This window comes from Lathyrus oleraceus, chromosome 5 (assembly GCF_024323335.1).
Source record: "Lathyrus oleraceus cultivar Zhongwan6 chromosome 5, CAAS_Psat_ZW6_1.0, whole genome shotgun sequence".
In the NCBI taxonomy this organism is placed as follows: domain Eukaryota; kingdom Viridiplantae; phylum Streptophyta; class Magnoliopsida; order Fabales; family Fabaceae; genus Lathyrus; species Lathyrus oleraceus.
Window position 1 is genome coordinate 137,317,601 of NC_066583.1, and position 24,383 is coordinate 137,341,983.

A 24,383-nucleotide genomic window follows, 5' to 3' on the forward strand; every position below is an offset into this window, starting at 1 on the left:
AAACAACATTCACATATAGACAAAATTAAAGATTCTACTAGAAAACTCAAACTTTGCCAACAATATATACCCTACTTATTTATTTATTTATTTTGGTAATATGTCATCCTTATATAATATATACTTGTCAATGTAAGTGTCAATTTATTTTCTTTTTTTTTGACATTATAATCAGGCAGCTAGTCACTAAGTCTAAAAACCTTAAAGCTAAAACTTTCCACCACTGAATATTATTTTCGTTTCATACCTCTTTCTAATATCAACGATCCTTTGCTTTTCCACATCGCCATCCCAATCAATTTGGAGGCCCTATTCTATTATAAAATTAGATATTTAATAGATGAAAACATAATAAATTAAAAAGAAAAATATTTTATTTAATTATAAATAAAATTAAATATATTGAGAAAAAGATGATAAAAAATATTATGTAGAAATTTGATTTATCGACGTTTAGTTATTCGCGTCTTTCTTCTCTTACCATCTTCGATTTATAAAAAAAACTTCATACCATTTAATAAAAGAAAAAAATTCTTTGAACAATTTCCACATTATTAATAATGAAGTGTTTTATTTAATAAACAATCAACAGTGTAAAATTATAAAATTTCAAAGTCTCACAACTACTATTTCAAATTTATTAATGTAGCGATTCACAATGATACAAAAATATAAATATTTTCAAAATTACATCTCAAAATTTTTCATAGATCTATAAAATATATTAATAAAAGAAAAAAAAACTAATTAGGTTAATTGCGATATTAAATTTTAAATAAATTTAAATATAATTTATTTAGATTATAGGCTACTGGATATGATATACTTCAATATATTGATAAAAGAAAATATGACATTTTTTATAAAAGTAAAAATATATATAAAATGTAAGAACAAGGAATCGAGCTTAGGTTGTATTACTACCAAAATAGTATGGCCACCGCTAAACTACACTACAATCATATATTAAAATGGAATTAGTGATATATATTCCTTAGTCTTATAATTATATTGACCCTATCTATCAAATTCGAGGCCCTAAAAAGTTGGAGGCCCTGTGCGGTAGCACTCCTCGCACCCCCACATGGTCGCCCCTGCTTCTCCATCACCATTTGCTAACACAAAAATTGGATTATTGTTCAATTTGGCAGTTAAAAGGTTCGTGACAATTGAGCTACATTTTCGGACCTTCCTGTAAATTTGTCTAACAGTAGTTTGAAAGAGATTAACGTGTATTCTATTTTTATTTTGATTTAATAGATGATTTTCTTCACCGTAAGTTTGAATTCTCCCGTTTGAATACTTGAGACTGCCTGTAGAGTCTGTTTCTAGCCGTAAAGTAATTTTGAATCCTCTTGTTAATATGACATCTAATAGATCTAATTTTTAAAAGCACAAATATGTTAGTTTAGGGGCCAAGTTGTCTTGTGTAATTCTATGCTTAACATTATCCATATCTTCTGTGTTTTTCTTTTAAAATGACCAGAGGAGATTTGGAAGAAGTTTGTGCGAATTTAAAGAAGTTTTTTCTAGGGAGGTGTGAAGGAAGACACGAAAATCTTTGGAGTAAAATGAGTTGATGTTTGTAAACCTAAGAGAAAATATATTTTGAGGGTTAGAGATCTCTAACTAGTTATCCAAGTTCTTTTGACCATAATTTTCATAAGATGTTTCTATTTCAGTCATCTTTTATGTTATTTTATTATGTGTCATTTTAATTCACCTGAATCAATTTAATCCATTGGAGCCATTTTTTTGTCTCGTAAAATGATTTTTCTAGGTCTTTGATTAAAACTTTTTGATTCAATCTGGGCCATTTGGATTTTGTCATAATGGCTATTTAGGTCACTAACTTTATCTAAGATATTGTGTTTCATATGGTATCAATCCATTCCATCTAGGTCTTTGGATTGATACTTTTTATCTTAGATATTTTTCTAGTATAAACTCTATCTTTGATTTGATACCATATTATCTTAGATTTGTTTCATATGTGTTTCATATGACCAAAAGTGAAAGGGGATATTTTTTGACTTTTTGTCCCTCATTTCCTTTTTATCTTTTTCTATCCTTTTCTTTTTTGGTTTGCTTTATATTTCTTTTTTCTTTTTTCATTCATTATTATTTATGGTAATTATTATTATGATGATTAATCTTGTGATTTATATTATTTGTTATTATTATTTTTGTCTTTTTTGTGTGTGTCCGAGTCAAAGTCAAACACAAACACAAAAACTTCATCCAAACTTTCCAAAACAAGATCAAATACAAAAGTCGAAGGGAATCATTTTTCATTACAACAATGTCAATTACATTTTGAACCTGCCAAATTCGTTTCAATCAGATTATAACCTTCCCAATTGAATCAAAGAACTTAATTCTGACCTAATTCCTAAACCTATATAAACCCTGTGATTTTTACTAGAGTGACACGAAAAAAATTTAACTAGAAAAGTTACATAGACTTACAAAAATCCTAGTATAAACCCTAGATATTTTTCTTCCCACTGAAGACAAATCTTGACTAAAATCCACAGCCCCTATCAAGCTCCAGTTACCTTGCAGCAAGGGAAGAGAAGTAAGAGAACTTAGAAGGAGGAGTAAGGATTCAAAATCGAAAGAAAGAGTAAGAAAGAGATAGAGAAGGAACATGTGTTACCCGAGCCTGTGATTTGAAAGCTTGGAGATAAGGTCGGTGCTTCATTTGCCCTTGTTAAATCATTTCAATATAGGCTATTGTGTTTAACTTGTTTTTTTATTGTGTAAATATTATTTTTGATTAGTTCAGTTAGGTTAGGGTTTGATGTTTCTTTTTATTTTTTCGGGTTGTTATTACTTTGATTTGTGTTTATAAGTTGAATGGCCGATATGGGTATGATTTAGGGTTTGATTTGGACTGGGTTTGTGACAAACGAAAGTGGATTTAGGTTTTTAGGGTTTGGAAGTTTTAGTTTTTTTGTTTGTTTTGAATTTGGATTTGGATTTATGGTTTAGTGGGGGTTTGGGTTGATTTAGGTGGTTTCTAGAAAAGGTTAAGGTTAAGACTAAGGCTGAAGATGAAGGTTTGAAGGACCATGGCGATTTATGGCTTTAGGAATGAATATAAGTGGTGGTAGATGGAGGTTTCTGGGTTGGTATAAGGTTAGGGTTCATAAGATGAAGGATAAGGTTCTTAGGGTTCTTCAGTTAGACTTAGGGTTCCTAGGGTTCTAGGGTAGAATATGAAGATCATGGGTTTTCGGGGTTGTGTTTATCAAGTTCATGATGAACACCCGTTTAAGGACGACGCTCCTAGGGAGATGCTATGGTGTTTTTAGGGTGGTTCAGTGGAGAGGGGTCAGAGAAGAGGTGGAGATAATAGGGAAGACAAGAGAGAGAAAGAATGTGGAGAAATGAAGGAAGAAATAGAGGATTTAGGGTTTATACTCTCTCAAATGCAATCACCAGCATTGATCTCATATGCACATTCCTACCATGAACTCACCCTTGTGTTTCGGTATCATCCCTCCCAGATTACTTTGTTTTATAATTTGATCTAATTGTCCTCATATCTTCATGTTGACTGCGTAGTAAAGTGATCCAAGGGCTTCCTTGGAGATCAACATGGACTCCCCTTAATTGACCATCCTTCAGCCTTGGGTCTTTCCTTTAGGTTGGACCTTGATTTTTTCTTTCCACACCCCTCACTTAGCCCATTCAATGTAAACTGCACCCCCTAACTTTTTTCTCTTTCCCTGTTTATTTTGTTTCTTTAATTAATCCTATTTTATTTATTTTAGTTTTTAATTTTTATTTAAAAAACATAAAAATACCATTTTATATTTAGTTGTTTTAATTGTTAGATTTTGTTTTCATTAATTTAATTTAGGCTAGGCTTTTAATTATTAACATAAATTAAAATACAAAAATGTTCTTTTAATCTTCTTTACGATATTTAATTAAATGCCAAAAAGTAAAGAAAATCAAGTGTCATATTAAAGTTAGTTTCAATTAATTTAGTTATTAGGTTATGTTTTCATTTTTATGTAAATCAGTTTCGGTCCCTTTTTCAGTTATTCATATAAAATAATAAAAGACAAAAAATAAAAAAATTCGTTCATACCTAAAATTAACATTCATTCATCAAATTATTTTTCCCCCATGCATTCAAAATCGAACTCTTTTTCATAAAAAAATAGTTTGGTCCATTTAACGCGGATGCAAACAACACTTACGATTTCATCGTGCGAACATAAATGCATACATTTAATCTCTAAAATATGACATAACACTACTCTCTAAAATCAACCAACCCACAAATATTTTTTATACGAACTACAAAGCTTTGAATTTCTCATTCCACTTTGAGAATATGTAGGCACAGAGATTTGAAACCCTGTAGAGCACACTAATAAAAAAACTAACATTTTCCTCTTTTACCTTTTTTTTATAAATATATTTTAACAAAAAAACATTGCAAACATTCTTTAAACAAACACTTTCAACCTAATCTATTAGAGATTCCCATTGAATACAATGGATATGAGGGATGCTAATACTTTCCCCTCACATAACCGACTCCCGAACTCGAAACTGGTTGTGAATGATGTAACTTTCCTTAAAAATATTCCAAGCTATCTCTTTATAGTATTAGAGTTGAAACACAAGAATATCCAGGAAAATTCAGTTTTCTAATCGAATTTGCATAAGACTTATGAAGATTTGAATGCATGGAAGAGTGTTTGAAATTATTTGAAGAGGATGCACGCTTTTTTGTTGTTGTGACTTTTGAATACTGAATAATTCATTTATAGGTCATGCATGTGTTGTTTCACAAGGTTGCAACCCTTGATGAAATAATACATTTTCAGCATGAGTTTGCAATAGTCTGTCTATAGTTACATTATGCACCACTCATGAAGTGCTGAATATTTTAAATTCGAAATTCAAACTTTAAGCAACGACCAAAACCAGTATAACGCCGCGAGTAGCCCGATTGCTCCGATGTGTCGGGCCTAAGTGCTTAAATGCCCCCTACAAACCGCCACTAGCACCTCTACGTTCATGCCCCCGGTCCCGGTCCCAAAGCCGGAGTCGGTGTCGCCGGTGGAGACATTGACAAAGAGTTGTTTGGATGGGACATGTGGCATAATGCTTGGGACCACCACATTTATCCATATGGCACTTTATCCTCTTTAACTCCTTTGTTGAGTTTAATGTTTTTAAGTCTTTATAAATTCTTTTAAAGTGAGTATCACTTTCTATATGGGATTATTGGAAATGCATTTATTGTCATTAACTCAATTGCATAATTCTTATCATATTAAAACACTCCCATGAGCACTAATTGTCCATATTTTGTTCATTATTGTAAGGATTTTATCAATATTTTTCCTTTCCTTGTTTGTAATAAATAAAGTTCGGTGACTATTCTGTTATCACCCCGAGCATACAATGTGCTCGTAGTTATATTTATCGCGCCGCGACAATATGCTCTCGAATCTTCAAGGCACCTTTAAATGTAAAGAAAAACCAACAGTTTGGGCGATATTCAGCGAGGATTAAGATTTTGACTATATTGACTGTTGATTTGAACTTATATTGAAATCAAATTTGGATAAGAAATGTTTTCATCTTCATGCTTTGATTTATGGATGATAGTGAATTTGATTTTGAATTTGCATATCATAAATCATGCAAACGTTAAATAAATTATGCATGGTCGTATAATTATATATAACCATTTGAATTTAGTATGACTTTTGTTTGAGGGTAAACAAAAATGATAAGCTGGAGAGAGAGTTGATAAGTGTCAAAATTACTTATTTTACAAAGCAATTATTAGCTTATACAACAAGAAATCATATGAAAAATTCTCAATTTGTCATAAATAGTGTATAAACATGAAGTACAACATTTGTATGAACATTATGACTATACCCTTCACAAATACAAGTTAGAATGTCATAGAAAGTCACAAAACAAAGATTTTGAACATTAGAGGATTCGCTGATTGAGAAGGGGTTCGACCAGTAAAATCAAGATGGTGAGAAAAGTATACATTTTGGGATATCCTTGATGAGAAAAGGTACAAACTCGTTGTGCGAACAAAGATGGATCAAAATACTTCTGAGCTAAGTTACTTCATGGAAAAGAAATAAATTATCACTAGGAGAAGTATCTAGGCCGTTTTGTGAGGGAAGACATGCCTAGTCCTTATTTTAATGATGTCAAACCTCTCTATTTTCCCATATCGTGTCCTTGAATAATATCATCATAGCATAGAAAGCATTCATCCTTTAACAGGTTCAAAATATAGTGCCGCGGTGAAGAATCGAAGACCAAGCTATTGATTAGACTTGACTCATGAATCAAAATATCACCACCGAACTTTAATTTATCCAAGGGAAGGGGAAAAAATTCAAAAATAAACACAATATGAATATGCAAAGCTAGAAGATTAAACATAAGCTAAGCAAAATGAGGGGAGATTCTAAAGGTACGAGGGTGTGTTATGAAGAGGGAAGGTATTAGCACCCTAATCATCTGTAGTACTCTACAGGAACCTTTTGGATATATGTGTTTGGTTTAAAATTGTTTGTTATTTGATTTGGGGAGATGAGAAAAAGAACATTTTTATTGTTTGATGATTTGGAAAGACATTGAGTCTTACGCCTACGTACAAGTGAAGGATCAAAACCTCGTAGTTCGGGTTCAAAAGTAAGAAGGGATTTGTTGGGGTTGATTTTATAAGAAAGAGACAAATTGTTATCTTAAGGAGAAAACTCACTTTTAAACCACCAAAAAACATGTGGAAGATATATCTTTGCATCAAATTGAAAGAAGGGCTCTCACTTGGATATAGAATCAACAAGTATGCCACATACCTCTTCCAAATGGAAAAGAATCAATATCAATCTCAACAATGTTATGGGGTAGGAGATTTAAATCTCAACTAGGGATGACTCATGTCTAATCCTTTTATGAAAAAATTTTAAACATGGAAAATCCAAAGTGGCAAAAGGGTTTGAATTAAGTTTGTGTTTTTTAGGTCTTATGAGAAGATCTTTGAATATGCTTAAGTGTTTTGAAGCACTTGATTAAGAAATAAAAGGGAAAATAATGACCTAAGTCAAAGTTTATTACGAAAGTGGTTATAAGAAGAAGAGAGAGATAAAATCCCAAGGTTTAGATTGAGGGGAACCTAAGATTGTATCTAGAAGTTTTTGGATTAAGGGGAAGCAAAGTTGTATAGAATGCAGATGAACACACACACGCAAAATGACAATAATGTCATGATTCTTTTCCCTTGGATAGAAACAATAACAAGATTGAACATGCATTAACATTATGACAAAAAATATGGCTAAGTACAATGGAAATCATAAAGTATGGATGACAATGTTAAACATGGTTTTTAGGCATTGAGATAAGCATAAACAAGACATGACGAAGTTTCACATAACTTCACAAGACACAACATATTGATGGTGAAGACAAAATCATACTTTACCTGGTAAAAGCATTCATTGGTACATGGTAAACACTACATGAATCAATTTAGGTCAAACATGCATCACATTATAAGTCTTCACAAAATAAATATTAGACTTGAATCAAAGTTCATGATAAGACCAAACTTAAGTGGAAACCTAATCACCTCCTAACCATTCATTCAAACATGTTTTCAAGGTGAATCAGTTGATACATTGTATGAAAATAATCAAGTTCAAACACGTTAAGGATAACAATCAATATTTAAAAGAGTGTGCTTTAATCATACAAACTTTCAACATCGAGAACAAATAAGACATAAGCCGAAAGAATCAATTAGGAGCCTTAAAAAACACTTAAAACACATGTTTTCCATCCAATCAAAAGTGGTGAAATAAATAATATTTTTGGGATTTTTTGGTGTCATCATAAAATAGACGTTCTCATGAACATATGGCAAAAAGAATGGGTAAAAAATGTTAAGGGATAATGAAGTTATGGATATTTGAAGTTATGAAGAAAAATGAGCATTTAACAAGTGAAAAACAAAAAAAAATCATTACACTACTCATAAATATCCAGAAATCAAACAAAATGCATATGAACCCTAAAAATTGAATTTAAAATTAAATTCCAAACATCATCGATTAAGACCAATGATCATAGGGGTTTTGTTCCTGACATCTTGGCAAGTGTAATGGTAACAAGAATGATGCAAAATGGTGCCTTAAATCATAAATTGCAGAAATTAATACATACCTCAAAAATGAAAGTCGTCCTTTGGAGTAGGGGTGTTCCAGATGTGATTTTATGATCTGAACAACTTCCTTACACCTCTAGGAAGGTGTTTGAATTCCTGGCTTGAGCTAAGAGTGCTTGGTTCTTCCTTTCCAAATCAAGTTGCAAGCTATGTAAATGTGATTTAGAAGATGATGGTAGGGCTGTTACAAAAGTTGTTCAAGTGTTTGGATAACTTCTAATGGATGTTTAGAAGTTGTTTGAAGTGTTGGTTTGGAGAAAACACAAGCACAATGGAATTTGGAAGTTTGAGGTTTGGAGAATTTGTTATAATAGAGTTTTTATGCCAATTCGGATGTATTGAGTTATGAGGCTTGTCTCTCTATTTATAGAGGCTCAATATGGTTCATCTAACTTGCAGAAATCAATCTTGGTTCAATTGGAATGCTAGTTTGGTGGCTTGGTTTCATTTTGCACATAAAAGCATAATGGATCATGATGAAAATGTGGAGTGAAAGGAGGAGTTTAGAGGTAGTTTTAGGATGTTGCTTCTCGTTTAGAGGTTAAGTGTGATCAGAAGAAACAAGTTAGAAGCTCAATGCAAGAGTGGTTGGAAAAGTTGACCTTTATCAAAATGGATATGAAGCTTTTTACAAAACCTTCCAAATATGGCATCAAGACTTGGTCAATGGCTCAATACCTTGTGTAATGCATCAAATGTTTGTGTAATCTTCTGATTAAGGTGAGATATAGAAGCAAGGTAGCCTGTAAAGCAAGATCTTGTAGCTTTGGATCAAGGTTACATGATGAATTTGTCATGAAAATGACCCAAAAATTCAGATTTGGATAGCCAACTTCAACTCTTCGAAACTCCTAGCTCAAATATGATAATTTCATGCTCTTGGACTTTTTGGAAAGATAAGACAATTCTATACAACTATCATGTTGGGAGTTTTCCTTGAATCAATGTGTATCATGCTTAAAAGTGATGATCAAGTAAGCCACTTTTTGAAGGCAGATTTGGTTGAAAGTTTTTCTAAGTGTTTTAAGTTCATGGTACCAACTTCATGGCTTCATAACTTGAAATCCTTGCATCATTTGGGAATTAATCATCAAGGGCAAAGCTGAAGTATAAAGTAAGACCTTTAATATGATAATTGGAGCAAAGAAAATGGTGGCCTTGATCACAAGTTATGGCCTTGGAAAGATGGGTACTTGAACATGTATTTTTTCATAACTTAGAAAATTTTACTAAACCAAATCTTGCCCTTTTTGCAAGTAACCTCAAATTTCTTGTTTACTCTTGATCAAATGCATCCATCAACCATATTTTAATTATCCTTGAGTTGAGAAGTCCATGGTTGACCAAAAATGTCGAAAGTCAAACTTTGACTTTGCCTCAGTTGACTTTGTATTTGATGAATCCAATTCTTGCAATCTTTAATGAATGTGATCTCTTAGGCATATTGGATGATGTGAATGAATCACTTATGATGTATTTGAAGTATTTGAGCCATAATTCAAGCTTTGGGATCATGCCTTGGATAAAAAGTCAACCAATTGACTTGGGTCAAAACCCTAACTGAGGGTATCAGATGAACTCTGGCCTTGATAAATTTGAGATGGAATGATCTTGAAATTGATTCTTATTGATGGAAGTCACTTGATTACTTAGGAAGGATGAGGAGTTTGAAATGTTAAAACTTATGCCAAGTCTTGATTGATCAATCTTTGAAAGCTCTTGGTGCAAAACCCTAGCTTAAGACAAACAAAGTAGAAAATCTTTTTGTATTTTCAATAGGTTAGTAGTGCAAAGATGCTAGATGTCATGCAAATGATACAAATGATGATGGCATCTTAGGGTTGAAAATTAGGGTATGACATACGCCCCTATTTAAGTTTCTTCAATCTGGAGATATGAATATTGGAATTTTCATCTCGACGTGATTGAAGAGATTTAAATACAAACATGCACGGTTTTTGGCCCTAAGAGGCCACCAAATGCTTATGATATGATATGCATGCAGGACTCAGGAATTCTGTGAGGAACAATGTCACAGGGGAGTAATATTAGTTGATAAAACACATAGGGATAAAGGAACACCACTATGGGGACAGACAAAAGGAAATTCCACCGAGGAAAAGATTACAACTTCAGTTTGCAAATTCCAATGGATCCGGGCTCCCTAGGGAATAGATCATTCCAAATGATCATGGCTTCAACTGAAGAAACATCTTCGCAACAGGTTTCTCAAAGGTAGAGATGACAATCTGTTCAAATTACGAGTTCTAGCTTTCACAACAGGTTTCTCAAAGGTAGAGATGACCGCCTGTTCAAATAACGAGTCAAAATAAAAGTACGTTTCACTGAGGAAATATCTTCGTAACAGGTTTCTCAAATGTAGAGATGACCGCCTGTTCAAATAATGAGTCAAAATAAAATTACGCTTCACTGAGGAAATATCTTCGCAACAGGTTTCTCAAAGGTAGAGATGACCGCCTGTTCAAATAACGAGTCAAAATATGCTTACATGATCAAAACATGATTCAACTTCTTCTTTACTTAAGTATTCCACTTAGAAAAGGAAAAATAAACGTATCCGCGATTCGGGTCATAAACCAGCGAACGAGCCTTGGTTTCTTCTTTAACCAAGTCTTTCTCTCGAAAAGGATTAATGAACAAGCTCCTAAAAAGGTGACCACTTGTTGGGGAAAGAGAAGTAACTTCACCGGGTATCTTCGAAGGATGTGGGTCAGTTAATCTTATAAAAAAATGGAATTCTCAAATAAAGAGAAAATCGCAGTAAGGATCTTCAACAGACTTCCACCGTGATTTACTGGGGAAAGTACCATTGGCTGTGACTAACACCCCATTGGTGATATAAGTCCTTGTAACGGAATACCTCACCGGGGATATAAAGTCATGTGATAAAAGAAAGGTGCTTGTATTAGTCTTCAAACAAACCTCTCTGACGAAATTTTCTTGGGAGATGTCCATTTGTTGGAAATAACGTTTGATATGTTGATAACTTCATTGGGGATAAACAAACTTCTCAAAAATAGGTTGCCATTTGTTATCCAAAATGGGAGTCAATAAGCTTCTCGGGAAAAGATAGCTACTTATTGGGGATCAGAGATCATGAAACAGGCTTCTCAAATAAAGAGACAGCTACCTGTTGGAAGTCTTCATCAAACTTCTCTGGAGAGAAAATCATCTGATGGAAGAAAACTTCTATATTGATAATTCCTTCGAGATAGATAAGCTTCTCAAAATAGATAACCACTTGTGTTCATACTGGAGAAAAGGATATGTCTTCACTGGCGATAATGAAGATGTTTCTCCTGGGGAGACAGTGCAAAATAGATGCACTCTCGGTCTAGGTTTAACAACCTAGAGAGATTCACCATTAATTTCCAAATATTTGGATCACTCCAGGAACAACTTGAGAGGAAAAAAATCAAACAAGACTCTACCAATGGGGAATGAAGCTCAATTGGGATTTTATCATATCCAAAGATGGAAAAGGACAACTAAAACAACCATCTTCTACGAGGAATGAACTCAGTGGGGAGTTAGAAAGGATATAAACTTTCTGCTTAAGGTTGATGACTCCTATAGGGAAGGAAACATAACACCCAAGGATGAACATATTCAAAGAAATTGAGGTAAACATCATCAAGGAATGCAAAAATGGATATGAATTTGGTTATTCATGATATATATGCATGTATGTATATAAGCATGTATGCACGTTATGTTTATGCTGACAAAAACAGACGTTGGGGGCATAATATGTTTCATAGCTCAACATTTGGCTAGTCTCATTAAGGTGGAAAACATCATTGGAGATGAGTTAAAGGTCATCAAAGGAAAAAGTCTCGTCGCGAGGTCCAATTCTCTCTAGGGAGAGGAAAATGCTTCGTCTGGGGATGAAATGTGAACCTTTGACGGGGCAAAGATCTTGCTGCTGGGTTCCAATTTCTCTGGAGAAGAAGACTTCACTCAGGAGAAAAAAATGTAGACTCTACCAATGGCGAGTCTAGATTGGTCAAGAAAACCTTCAAAATGATTCTTCTGGGGACATCATCATAATTTGATTCCACAGGGGAAAATGAAGATCACTGAAAAAGCTTGACTGTTTATTTTAAAACATGATAGAAAATCCAGGCTTAGCACTTTGCTGGGGAACATTGAGTTCCAACATCCAACACTTCACAACTTACTCGCCGCTTGGGGATTTAACTATGAATGTTCTTTTTTGCATTCACAACTCAAAACAAAATTTTATTTTGAAAAAAAACAAAAAAAAAATTCAAATATTCGTTTCAAGAATTTTTATCAAAATAAATATGATATTTTTGTGGAGCAAAAACAAAATAAGGATTGCCAATAAATGGATAAGTCTCAAATTTTATTGATAGAATGGTGATCTGCAAATGCGTGATCCCATGGATATTTACAAAGTTAAAAAAATGGTGATACGGGAAAAGGCTACATTAAAATACAATGAAACTATTCTCTCTAACAAATTTGAATTCCAGATGTATTTGGGCTTCTGATAAGAGCCAATTGAGAGCTTTGACAGGCAGGCGTTGCTTCAAGTGATCCAATCTGATCTGATGCAGTTACTTGCCATAATCCTTTGTTTCGCCTAGATTGCCTTTTCAGGTTTTCAATCTACCAGGATAATCATTTTCTGTTTATGTCTCTAATTTTTGCCTGGACCGCCCTTTCGGGTTTTCAGTCCACCGAGACGCTCATTTTTGCCTAAGCCGCCTTTTTGGGTTTTCGACTTAGCGAGCTATTATTTTATTTTTCTAGGCTAAGTATTTCTTGACTACGTCAGTATTCACAGGTCGTGTGAGCTCCTCACCATCCATATTTGTAAGAATCAAGGCTCCCCCAAAGAAGGCTTTCTTGACAACATATGGGCCATCATAATTAGGAGTCCACTTGCCCCTAGAATCAGATATGAAAGATTGAATCTTTTTAAGCACAAGGTCACCTTCTCTGAATACGCGAGGTCTAACCTTCTTGTCGAATGCTTTCTTTATTCTCTGCTGATATAACTGACCATGGCATAAAACCGTCATCCTATTTTCTTCAATCAAATTCAGTTGGTCATACCTGTTTTGACACCATTCAACTTCGGATAACTTAGCTTACATCAAGACACATATTGACGGGATATCTACTTCTATTGGGAGCACTGCTTCCATGCCATAGACAAGAGAAAAGGGGGTTGCCCCTGTTGAAGTGCGGACGGACGTACGATATCCATGCAAAGAAAAAGGGAGCATCTCATGCCAATCCTTATAAGTCACTACCATCTTCTTGATGATCTTCTTGATGTTCTTGTTGGCAGCTTCAACATCACCGTTCATCATAGGTCTGTAGGGAGAGGAATTATGATGTTCAATCTTGAACTCTTCACACATTTCCTTCATCATTTTATTGTTCAGGTTTGAACCATTATCAGTGATGATTCTGCTTGGCACACCATAACGACAAATAAGGTGATTCTTGATAAATCTAACTACCACCTGCTTGGTCACATTTGCATATGAGGCCGCTTCAACCTACTTTGTGAAATAATCAATAGCCACCAAAATGAAACGATGTCCGTTCGAAGCTTTGGGCTCAATCATACCAATCATGTCGATGCCCCACATAGAGAAAGGCCATGGAGAAGAGAGAATGTTGAGCAAAGTTGGAGGTACATGTATCTTGTCAGCATAAATATGGCATTTGTGACACTTCTTCACATACTTGCAACAGTCAGCTTCCATTGTCAGCCAATAGTAACCCGCTCTTAACATTTTTTTAGCCATTGCGTGTCCGTTGGAGTGAATACCAAAGGAACCTTCATGAACTTCTTGCATCAACAGGTATGCTTCGTGCCTATCCACGCATCTGAGCAGAACCATGTCAAAGTTTCTCTTGTATAACACTTCTTCATTCAGAAAGAAGTTATTAGCCAGTCTTCTCAAGGTCTTCTTATCTTTGTTTGATGCCCCAGGTGGGTATTCTTGACTCTGAAGATAACACTTGATGTCGTGGTACCATGGCTTGTCATCAGAGACTTCTTCCAGTGCAAATACATGAGCATGTCTATCAAGACGCATAACATCGATCTTAAGCACATCATTCCAACGATTCACAATGATCATGGAAGCCAAAGTTGCCAAGGCATCTGCCATTTGATATTCCTCACGGGGGATGTGATGAAATTTAATATTGTTGAAAAAAGTAGATAACCTCCTTGCATAGTCTTTGTATAGGATTAGGCCGGGTTGACGAGTTTCCCATTCTCCTTTAATTTGATTAACAACTAGAGCTGAGTCTCCATAAACATCGAGATTTTTTATTCTAAGATCAATGGCTTCTTCTAGACCCATGATGCAGGATTCATATTCCTTCATGTTGTTCATGCACTTGAATGTTAATCTTGCAGTAAAAGGGATATGTGAGCCATGAGGAGTGATGATTACTGCCCCAATACCATTACCATAAGCATTAACCGCTCCATCAAATATTAAACCCCATTGAGAACCTGGCTCTGGCCCTTCATTTGGCAGTGGTTCATTGCAATCTTTGGCTTTTAAGTACATCACATCTTCATCTGGAAATTCAAAATTCATAGACTCATAATCGTCGATTGGATGATGAGCTAAATGATCGGCCAAGACACTTCCTTTGATAGCTTTCAGAGTGTGATACTCAATGTCATATTCGGACAAGAGCATCGGTCAACGAGAAATTCTTCTGGTCAATGCAGGTTTTTCAAAGATATACTTAATCGGATCCATCTTGGATATCAACCAAGTTGTGTGATTCATCATATATTGACGGAGACGCTTGGCAGTCCAAGCCAGAGCACAACAAGTTTTCTCTAGCATGGAATATCGGGACTCACAATCACTGAATTTCTTGCTCAAATAATAGATGGCATACTTTTTTCTTCCTGTTTCATCCTGTTGACCCAAGACACAACCCATAGATTCTTCTAGTACAATCAGATACATAATCAATGGTCTTCCCTCAACTAGAGGGGACAAGATAGGAGGTTCTAGCAAATACTCTTTGATATTGTCGAAGGCCTTTTGACAATCATCCGTCCAAACACAACCCTGATCCTTTCGGAGGAGCTTAAAAATGGGAGCACAAGTAGCAGTCATATGAGATATGAACCTCGAAATGTAGTTCAAACGTCCAAGGAATCCCTTCACCTGCTTTTCTGTTTGAGGTGTTGGCATTTCCTGAATGGCTTTAACCTTATCGGGATCAACTTTAATACCCTTTTGACTGACGATGAAGCCTAAAAGCTTTCCTGAACGAACCCCAAAGGTGCATTTGTTTGGGTTCAAGCGGAATTTGTATTTCCTTAAAGGCTGAAACAGTTTCAAAAGATACTCAACATGATCTTCCTCAGTCTTTGATTTTGCTATCATATCATCTACATAGACTTCGATCTCTTTATGCATCATGTCATGAAAAATAGTAGTCATAGCTCGTTGATAGGTGGCACCAACATTCTTCAAGCCGAAAAGCATTACTTTGTAGCAAAATGTGCCCCAAGGTGTAATAAAAGCTGTTTTTTCCATATTTTCGGGCGCCATTTTGATTTGATTGTAACCAGAAAATCCATCCATGAAAGAGAAGACCTTGAACTTGGCGGTGTTGTTGACCAACATGTCAATGTGTGGCAGAGGAAAGTCATCTTTAGGTCTGGCTTTATTTAGATCTCTATAGTCAACGCACATCCGGACCTTTCCATCCTTCTTCGGAACTGGCACAATGTTGGCCAACCACTATGGATATTCTGATGTGACAAGGAAACCTGCATCAATTTGCTTTTGCACTTCCTCTTTGATTTTGATCGCCATGTCCGGTCGAGTTCTTCTTAACTTTTGCTTGATAGGTTGACACTCTGGCCTCAACGGTAAACGATGCTCCACAATATCGGTGTCCAACCCTGGCATGTCTTGGTATGACCAAGCAAACACATCAGTATATTCTCGGAGAAGCTCTATCATCCTCTCTTTGACCTCTGGCGCGAGCAGTGCTCCAACTTTGACTTCTTTTGTATCCTCTTCAGACCCCAAGTTGATTACTTCCATTGACTCTTTGAATGGCTGAATGGTCTTTTCTTCATTTTCGAGCAGTCTAGAGATTTCATCTGGAATTTTTTCTTCTTCTTCTTCTTCTTCCGCTTCGTACACAGGGAATTCAAAGTTGCAAGAGGGAATATGGTCATTGGTTTTAATGAATATGTCATGAATTAATCTGCACATGTGATTTTATGCTTGTTTTAGAAATTGATAAAAGTGTGAAGTCATGTCCAGCTATCTGGAAGTGTTTATTTTTAATTTTTAATTTTTTTTAATTTTAAGATTAACATTTTTCCAGAAAAAACAGAAAAACAATAAAAACGACAATATGGAAATAAAATAACATTTTCATTGATTTAATTCTTGAAACATAAGCCCAAACATTGTCACTTTCGCCGTAGGAATAACAAAAGGATTTTTTTTGAAAAGAAAACAAACAACAAAATATTACTTTGAAATGTGAACAACAACAGGAACATCAACAGAGGTCTAGTTTTGGCGAATTACTCCGTGAGATACGAAGTCGGCCGTAACATCTTTAGGATTATCTTCCACAGTGGCATTGGCTTCAGCTGCTTCGTCTTCTGACCCCGGGATGTATTTAAGTTCTTTATGATGAGGAAAGTAGAAAGGCACATATGCATCTTCCGCCTCAAGATCATATTCAGGATCGTCACAGTAGGGTTCCCATGTTGAATCATTATCCTCAGTGATGACACTAACTTTTGGCAAAGTGGGATTGATGAACCCTCCACCATGGAAAGTTTCTTTGATTGAACGAACATATCTACTTCCTTCTGCAATCTTCTTGGAAGTAGGAGAAAAGCCTAAACCCTCTCGGTGTTTGTTTTCTGGGAGATCCAAAATTGTTCCCCAACCATCGATTATACCATTATTTACTAGCCGTTGTGCATCCTTGAATGAAGAGATGGATACTCCTCTCTTGACATCTTTGTCAATCAAAGAAAGGGCTTGGAATTGAGTTCCAACAGCTTCTTCAGGTTCAAGATAAGAGAAAGATGATAAGTGACTCACAACCAATGTTTTCTCCCCACAGACTGTCACTAGCTTCCCGTTCTTCACAAATTTAAGCTTCTGATGCAGAGTGGAAGTGACTGCCCAGCTTCATGGATCCAAGGCCGACCCAATAAACAACTATACGCAGCTTCTATGTCCATCACCTGGAATGTTATCTGGAAAGTATGAGATCCGATGGTCATAGGAAGGTTAACTTCCCCAATGACTGTTTTTCTGGAACCATCAAAAGCTTTGACAATAATCCCGCTACTCCTCATAGGAGCAACTTGAAAAGAAAGTCTGGAAAGTGTCGACTTCGGCATGACATTGAGAGACGAGCCTGTATCCACTAACACACTTGACAGAGAGTCATTCATACTGTTGATTGAGATATTTAGTGCCATGTTATGATTTCTTCCTTCTTCGGGGAGCTCTTCATTATTGAAACTCAAGTTGTTACAGGCCGTGATGTTAGCGACGATACCATCAAACTGTCCAACCGTCACATCATGGTCTACATAGGCTTGTTCTAAGAGTTTCTGTAAAGCTTCACGGTGAGCCTCAGAGTTCATTAACAAAGATAACACATATATCTTGGAAGGTGTATGTAGTAATTGTTCCACCATATTGTATTCACTTTTCCTGATGAGCTTCAACACCTCATCATCATCACTTTTCGGATTCATGTTATCAGATTGGCCAACCGGTTCAAAAGGGACCTCAACATGAGCCTGCTTTCCTACTGTGACATCCTTGGTCCTTTTTGCAAATATACGTCCACTCCTTGTGACTCTGCTTACATCAGCGACGTTAACAATGGAGGGTAGAGGAACATCCTTTCCATTCTCAGTCATTGTAGCATTGTACTTGTAAGGAACAACTTTATCAGATTGGTAGGGAACTGGGCCCGATAAGTTAATAACCAGAGGAGTCATAGAAGTCTTCCGACTGTCATAAGTAATCTGTATAGGCTTAGAGTCGTTGAACTGAGGAACTATGACATTCACTCCATTTTCACTATTGACCATATTGACTTGATTATAATCTCTATCTCGGTAGGCTTCAATGTAACCTTGGTCCATTTGATCCTGGAGATCCATTACAACAGTTAGGCATCCTTGAGAGTTCCTAGAACAAACCCTGCAAGAGGCGTAATTATGTGGAGGCACAAAACCATTCTTGCTACATGTAGCTTGTTTCTTTACTAAGTTCTCACCCAACAACCGTACATCATATATCTGGAAACTGCCCGGACAACCATATACCATGTTAACTGAGGCTGAACCATGTTGCGGTAGAGGATTAACTTTAACATTGGGATTTACATCCTTAAATGAAAGGATACCACTCTTGATGAGCCTCTGAACATCTGACTTTAGACCGAAAAAGTTTTCAATGCTATGTCCTGGTGCCCCTTGATGGTAAGCACAAAATTGATCTGCCTTGTACCAATAGGGAAGGTCCTTTGGCACAGGTGGTGGAGACCTTCTCTGGACATGATTTTTAGCTAGCAGTGCAGGAAATAATTCTGCATAGGACATTGGGATAGGATCAAATTGTGGCCTTTTTTGAATACGATTTTGATTGTTGAATTGAGAGCGAGCCTGTTGTGGAGGCTGTTGATGTTGTTGCTTTGATGGTTGTTGCTGATGCTGTTGAGGATAATGCTGTTGATGTTGATGCGAGAACTGTGGCTGATAAATTGACGCTACCATTGATGGACTAATGATTGGTGAAACGGCTGCAACATGTTGATACTTTCTTCTTTGTCTTCCATATGAAACGAAACTAACATCTAATTCTTTTTTTTGGAGAAGTTATTGGAGAATTTCTTAACATGACTAGAAGCACTGACTTCCTTAGTCAAACGTCCCTCTCGGACTGCTTCCTCAAGTCGCATGCCCATGTTTACCATCTCGGTGAAATCATTGGGTGCACTGACGATCATGCGGTAATAGTAGAATGAACTCAGAGTTTTCAAAAAGATTTTAGTCATCTCTTTCTCTTCAAGTGAAGGGAAAATTTGTGCAGCAATTTCACGCCACCTTTGAGCATATTCCTTGAAACTCTCTTTGTTTTTCTGAGGCATGGCCCGAAGTTGATCTCTGTCCGGAGCCATATCTGTATTATATTTGTATTGACTAACAAAAGCTTCACCAAGCTCGTTGAAAGTACGAATCTTTGCACCGTCCAAGCCCATGTACCACTTAAGAGCGGCACAAGTTAAACTGTCTTGAAAGTAGTGGATCAGAAGCTGATGGTTGTCAATCTGAGTGGACATCTTCCTAGCATACATAACCAAATGACTTTGAGGACATGAATTTCCTTTGTATTTCTTGAAGTTTGGTACTTTGAATTTAGGCGAAATTTGAACATTAGGAACCAAGCAGAGTTCGGAAGCGGTCTTGCCAAAAAGATCCTTACCTCGAAGAGCGTTGATTTCCCTTTGCATTTCTAAGAACTGATCTTGAAATCCCTCTAACCTTTCATCTACTCCCACAACTTCGCTTGGAGCAACGTGAAAAATGTTTTCTTCATTATAAGGAGTTGTATGCACCACAGGAGGAGGTACAAACATCACAACAGTCACTACTGGAGCTTCAACATTTTGAGGGCGGTATCCTGTTGGCATATAACCGTGAGACATGCCCCAAGGGAAACCAGGTGGCATGTGATATTGTTGATCGTTGACGGCCGCCATTGGAATGGGCGTCGAGACATTTTCAGATATTGTTGTTCGTTGCAATGGATCTTGAGAATTGTTCGATGTCTGATTCTGAGCAGCCACCAAAGTGTCCATCATAGCAGTAAGCCTTTCCAAACCGTCTTTCAAGGTGATTACTTCCTCCATGAGCTCTTGGTTTTCTTGTTCAAGCTGACTCACCCTTCTCCGACGACTGGCTCGAGTATTGTACTGGTGATTCAGTTTGACTATTGGAGGGAGAAGACACGTGTAAGTTTCTTGAAATGCAGGAACTTGTGCTTGAATGATGCATGATATGCATATGGAAAAGATGAGTTTTAATTTTTAAGAAACTCAATAATTTATTGCAAATATTATAGAGACAAAATTTGGTATAAGCTGAACAGAAACCTCTTTTTATTAAACATTTGAGGGATTACAAAGGATGAAATACAATTTCAACGATCCTAAACAATACAAGAGGAAAACAGATAAGTCTATGACTCTTAAGGAATCTCATATGTAGAAGGTCCTGCTTCTGGCTGGTGCTTCCTTTTCTGCCTCTTTAGCTGAGCATTCTCGATCATAAGCTTGTCGATGATTCCCTTCCAAGCACCTGAGGTAGGAGGTATGCTGGAGTACTCATGAAATGACTGGACTTTAGAGAGAAGTAAACCTTCTTGTTCCTCCTGTTTCTTCACAGCTTGTTGTTCCAAAATCTCAATCAAATCATCCTTCTCCTTTAGCTGCTGCTCCATCTTCATCTTCTTATCATTCAAGACATGGTACTTGCCTTCCCAAGTGTCTCTTTCCAATTTCAACCTATCCAAAACTTCTTGAAACTCTTCCCTATTCTCAATAGGAATGGTGGACGATGATGTTATAACAAAAGGGAATGAAGGTTTCTCAAGAGCATAGGGCATCTTAAATTCACTAGCTCTAGCACAAACCCATTGGGTGTAGGGCTTAAAAGCAACACAATTCTTTCTTCCTAATCGGTCTTTTCCTTTCTTGTGAATGTTGCACCAAGCATGTATGATTCTGTCCTTCAGACCGGAACTCTCTTCTTCATTGAGGTAAAAGAAACCTGACAACAGAAGGTTATCAGGTTTATCCACCATAGGATATCCTAACTGGCGTATGGCAAGGATAGGGTTGCAGTTAATTCCCCTATGTACACCAAGGAGAGGTACATTAGGAAATTCACCACAACTGTCAATAATTACTCCAACATCATATGAGGGGTCATACCAATGTATACTCCCTTGATCAATAGGCATGAACCTCTGAGACCATCTGAGCTTCTGCGGATTCTCCCTGAAGAGCCTAGATCTGGGCAAGTGAGAAATAAACCACTTATATAGGAGAGGTGCACAACAAATAATGGTTCCACCACTTTTCGTAGTCCTGTGATGGATAAAATGGTAGGTATCTCTAAGTAATGTGGGCACTGGGTTACCAATTAAGAAGATTCGTATAGCATTAACATCCACGAAGTCACCAATGTTTGGGAAGAGTACAATTCCATAAATGAGTAGAGAAAATATGTCTTCAAAGGTATCTCTGTTATCTGCTTCTGCAAAGATAAAGGCTTTCTTCAACAGGAATCTAGAGGTTAGACCTAGAATCCCTCCTTTTTTAGTGAAGTTGTCCTTCACAACAGACATTTCTAGGTGAAGTGCTTCTGCAATAGCTGCTGATGTAGGGGTCTTCTCTGAACCACTGAATGGTAATTTGTCAGAGACTGGCAAACCAAACCAATAAGAGTATTCTTCTAGAGTAGGCATAAGCTGGTAGTCTGGAGATGTGAAGCAATGGTAGAGTGGATCATAAAACTGTACCAGTGTGTTGAGAACTCCATCTTCAACCTTGGTCTTCAAGATACCCATAAGTCTTCCATACTGAGCTCTGAAATCCTCTGGACTAACTATCATAGAACCAAGCTTCTTCAGCTCTGTTAAGTCAGGACATTTGAAAGTGTATTTCTTGGTATTCCTCCTTCCAAGTTCCATTTTACCTATCGATATTTGCAAAAGAAAACTATTGAGTTTCTTAGTTTTTATGCAAAAGGTTTTTATGGATGCATGAGTGCATGAATGAATGTTTCACAAATATGAGTTTAGGGTTTTGACATTAAGCATGGAGCCAAGGGTCTAACCATCCCACAATGTATGATCTAATAGGTTTATTTTGTACCTGTAGAATAAGGTTCTAAAGTGGTCCCCAGAGTCATAGATCCATCTTTCGGATATTATCAGTTTAACGACTTGCTCGTAGACCAATAATATTCTCAAGAGAAACTCGTCTGAATGTAGCATCGCGTAACAATTACTTCAGATCTTACACCTGAATAATCTCCGCACTATATCCTAAAAAGGCTTAGAGGGGTTGAAAGGGTTCTAAAGGTCCTCAGTTTCTTAGACTCCCAGATCGAAGATAATAATGCCACTACGATTTACTCATAACAAAAAATATTACCATCAAAGGGGTCTCCACTGAGCGGGGTTATATCATATGTTAATCATGCTTAGGATTACTCCAGACATGCAACTTTGATTATACCACCATCCTATCTTATGTGTATTCTCTAATCCGGGTTAGGATTTCCTCACCACTTATAGATATTCATAATGAAACCAAGGAAAACATAGAAACAAATAATAATAAACACATATAAACAAGTTAGGTATCACCCACTTAATATTATGTCCCCAGTGAAGTCGCCATTTCTGTCACGGTGAAGAATCGGAGACCAAGCTATTGATTAGACTTGACTCATGAATCAAAATATTACAACCGAACTTTAATTTATCCAAGGGAAGGGGAAAAGATTCAAAAATAAACCCAATATGTATATGCAAATCTAGAAGATTAAACTTAAACTAAGCAAAATGGGGGGGAGATTCTAAAGGTACGGGGGTGTGTTATGAAAAGGGAAGGTATTAGCACCATAATCATATGTAGTACTCTACAGGAACCTTTTGGATATATGTGTTGGGTTTAAAATTGTTTGTTATTTGATTTGGGGAGATGAGAAAAAGAACATTTTTTATTGTTTGACGATTTGGAAAGACATTGAGTCTTATGCCTACGTACCCGTGAAGGATCAAAACCTCGTAGTTTGGGTTCAAAAGTAAGAAGGGATTTGTTGGAGTTGATTTTATAAGAAAGAGACAAATTTTCATCTTAAGGATAAAACTCACTTTTAAACCACCAAAAAACATGTGGAAGATAGATCTTTGCATCAAATTGAAAGAAGGGCTCTCACTTGGATATAGAATCAACAAGTATGCCACATACCTCTTCCAAATGGAAAAGAATCAATATCAATCTCAACAATGTTATGGGGTAGGAGATTTAAATCTCAACTAGGGATGAATCATGTCTAATCCTTTTATGAAAAGGTTTTAAACATGGAAAATCCAAAGTGGCAAAAGGGTTTGAATTAAGTTTGTGTTTTTTAGGTCTTATGAGAAGATCTTTGAATATACTTAAGTGTTTTGAAGCATTTGATTAAGAAATAAAAGGGAAAACAATTACCTAAGTCAAAGTTTATTACGAAAGTGATTATAAGAAGGAGAGAGAGATAGAATCCTAAGGTTTAGATTGAGGGGAACCTAAGATTGTATCTAGAAGTTTTTGGATTAAGGGGAAGCAAAGTTGTATAGAATGCAGATGAACACACACACGCAAAATGACAATAATGTCATGATTCTTTTCCCTTGGAAATAAACAATAACAAGATTGAACATGCATTAACATTATGGCACAAAATATGGCTAAGTACAATGGCAATCACAAGGTATGTATGACAATGTTAAACATGGATTTTTAGGCTTGAGATAAGCATAAACAAGACATGACAAAGTTTCACATAACATCACAAGACACAACATATTGATGGTGAAGACAAAATCATACTTTACATGGTAAAAGCATTCATTGATACATGGTAAACACAACATGAATCAATTTAGGTCAAGCATGCATCACATTATAAGTCTTCACAAAATAAACATTAGACTTGAATCAAAGTTCATGATAAAACCAAACTTAAGTGGAAACCTAATCACCTCCTAACCATTCATTCAAACATGTTTTCAAGGTGAATCAATTGATACATTGTATGAAAATAATCAAGTTCAAACATGTTAAGGATAACAATTAACATTTAAAAGAGTGTGCTTTAATCATACAAACTTTCAACATCAAGAACAAATAAGACATAAGCCGAAAGAATCAATTAGGAGCCTTAAAAAAAATACTTAAAACACATATTTTCCATCCAATCAAAAGTGGTGAAATAAATAATATTTTTGGGATTTTTTGGTGTCATCATAAAATAGACATTCTCATGAAC

At 36.0% G+C, this 24,383-nt stretch overlaps 2 protein-coding genes across 2 annotated transcripts; both read right to left on the reverse strand.

Moving 5' to 3' along the window:
• Positions 1–16,812: 16,812 nt before the first annotated feature.
• LOC127079263 (uncharacterized) lies at positions 16,813–20,191 on the reverse strand. The gene is made up of 3 exons (XM_051019671.1): positions 19,765–20,191; positions 17,505–19,141; positions 16,813–17,400 (listed from the first exon to the last, which is right to left on the reverse strand). The coding sequence occupies exons 1-3, from the start codon at positions 20,189–20,191 to the stop codon at positions 16,813–16,815; spliced, it is 2,652 nt and encodes an 883-aa protein (XP_050875628.1).
• A 338-nt stretch (positions 20,192–20,529) lies between these two features.
• LOC127079264 (uncharacterized) lies at positions 20,530–22,035 on the reverse strand. Its single transcript, XM_051019672.1, has 2 exons — positions 20,817–22,035; positions 20,530–20,726 (listed from the first exon to the last, which is right to left on the reverse strand). The coding sequence occupies exons 1-2, from the start codon at positions 22,033–22,035 to the stop codon at positions 20,530–20,532; spliced, it is 1,416 nt and encodes a 471-aa protein (XP_050875629.1).
• Between the last annotated feature and the right edge of the window lie 2,348 nt (positions 22,036–24,383).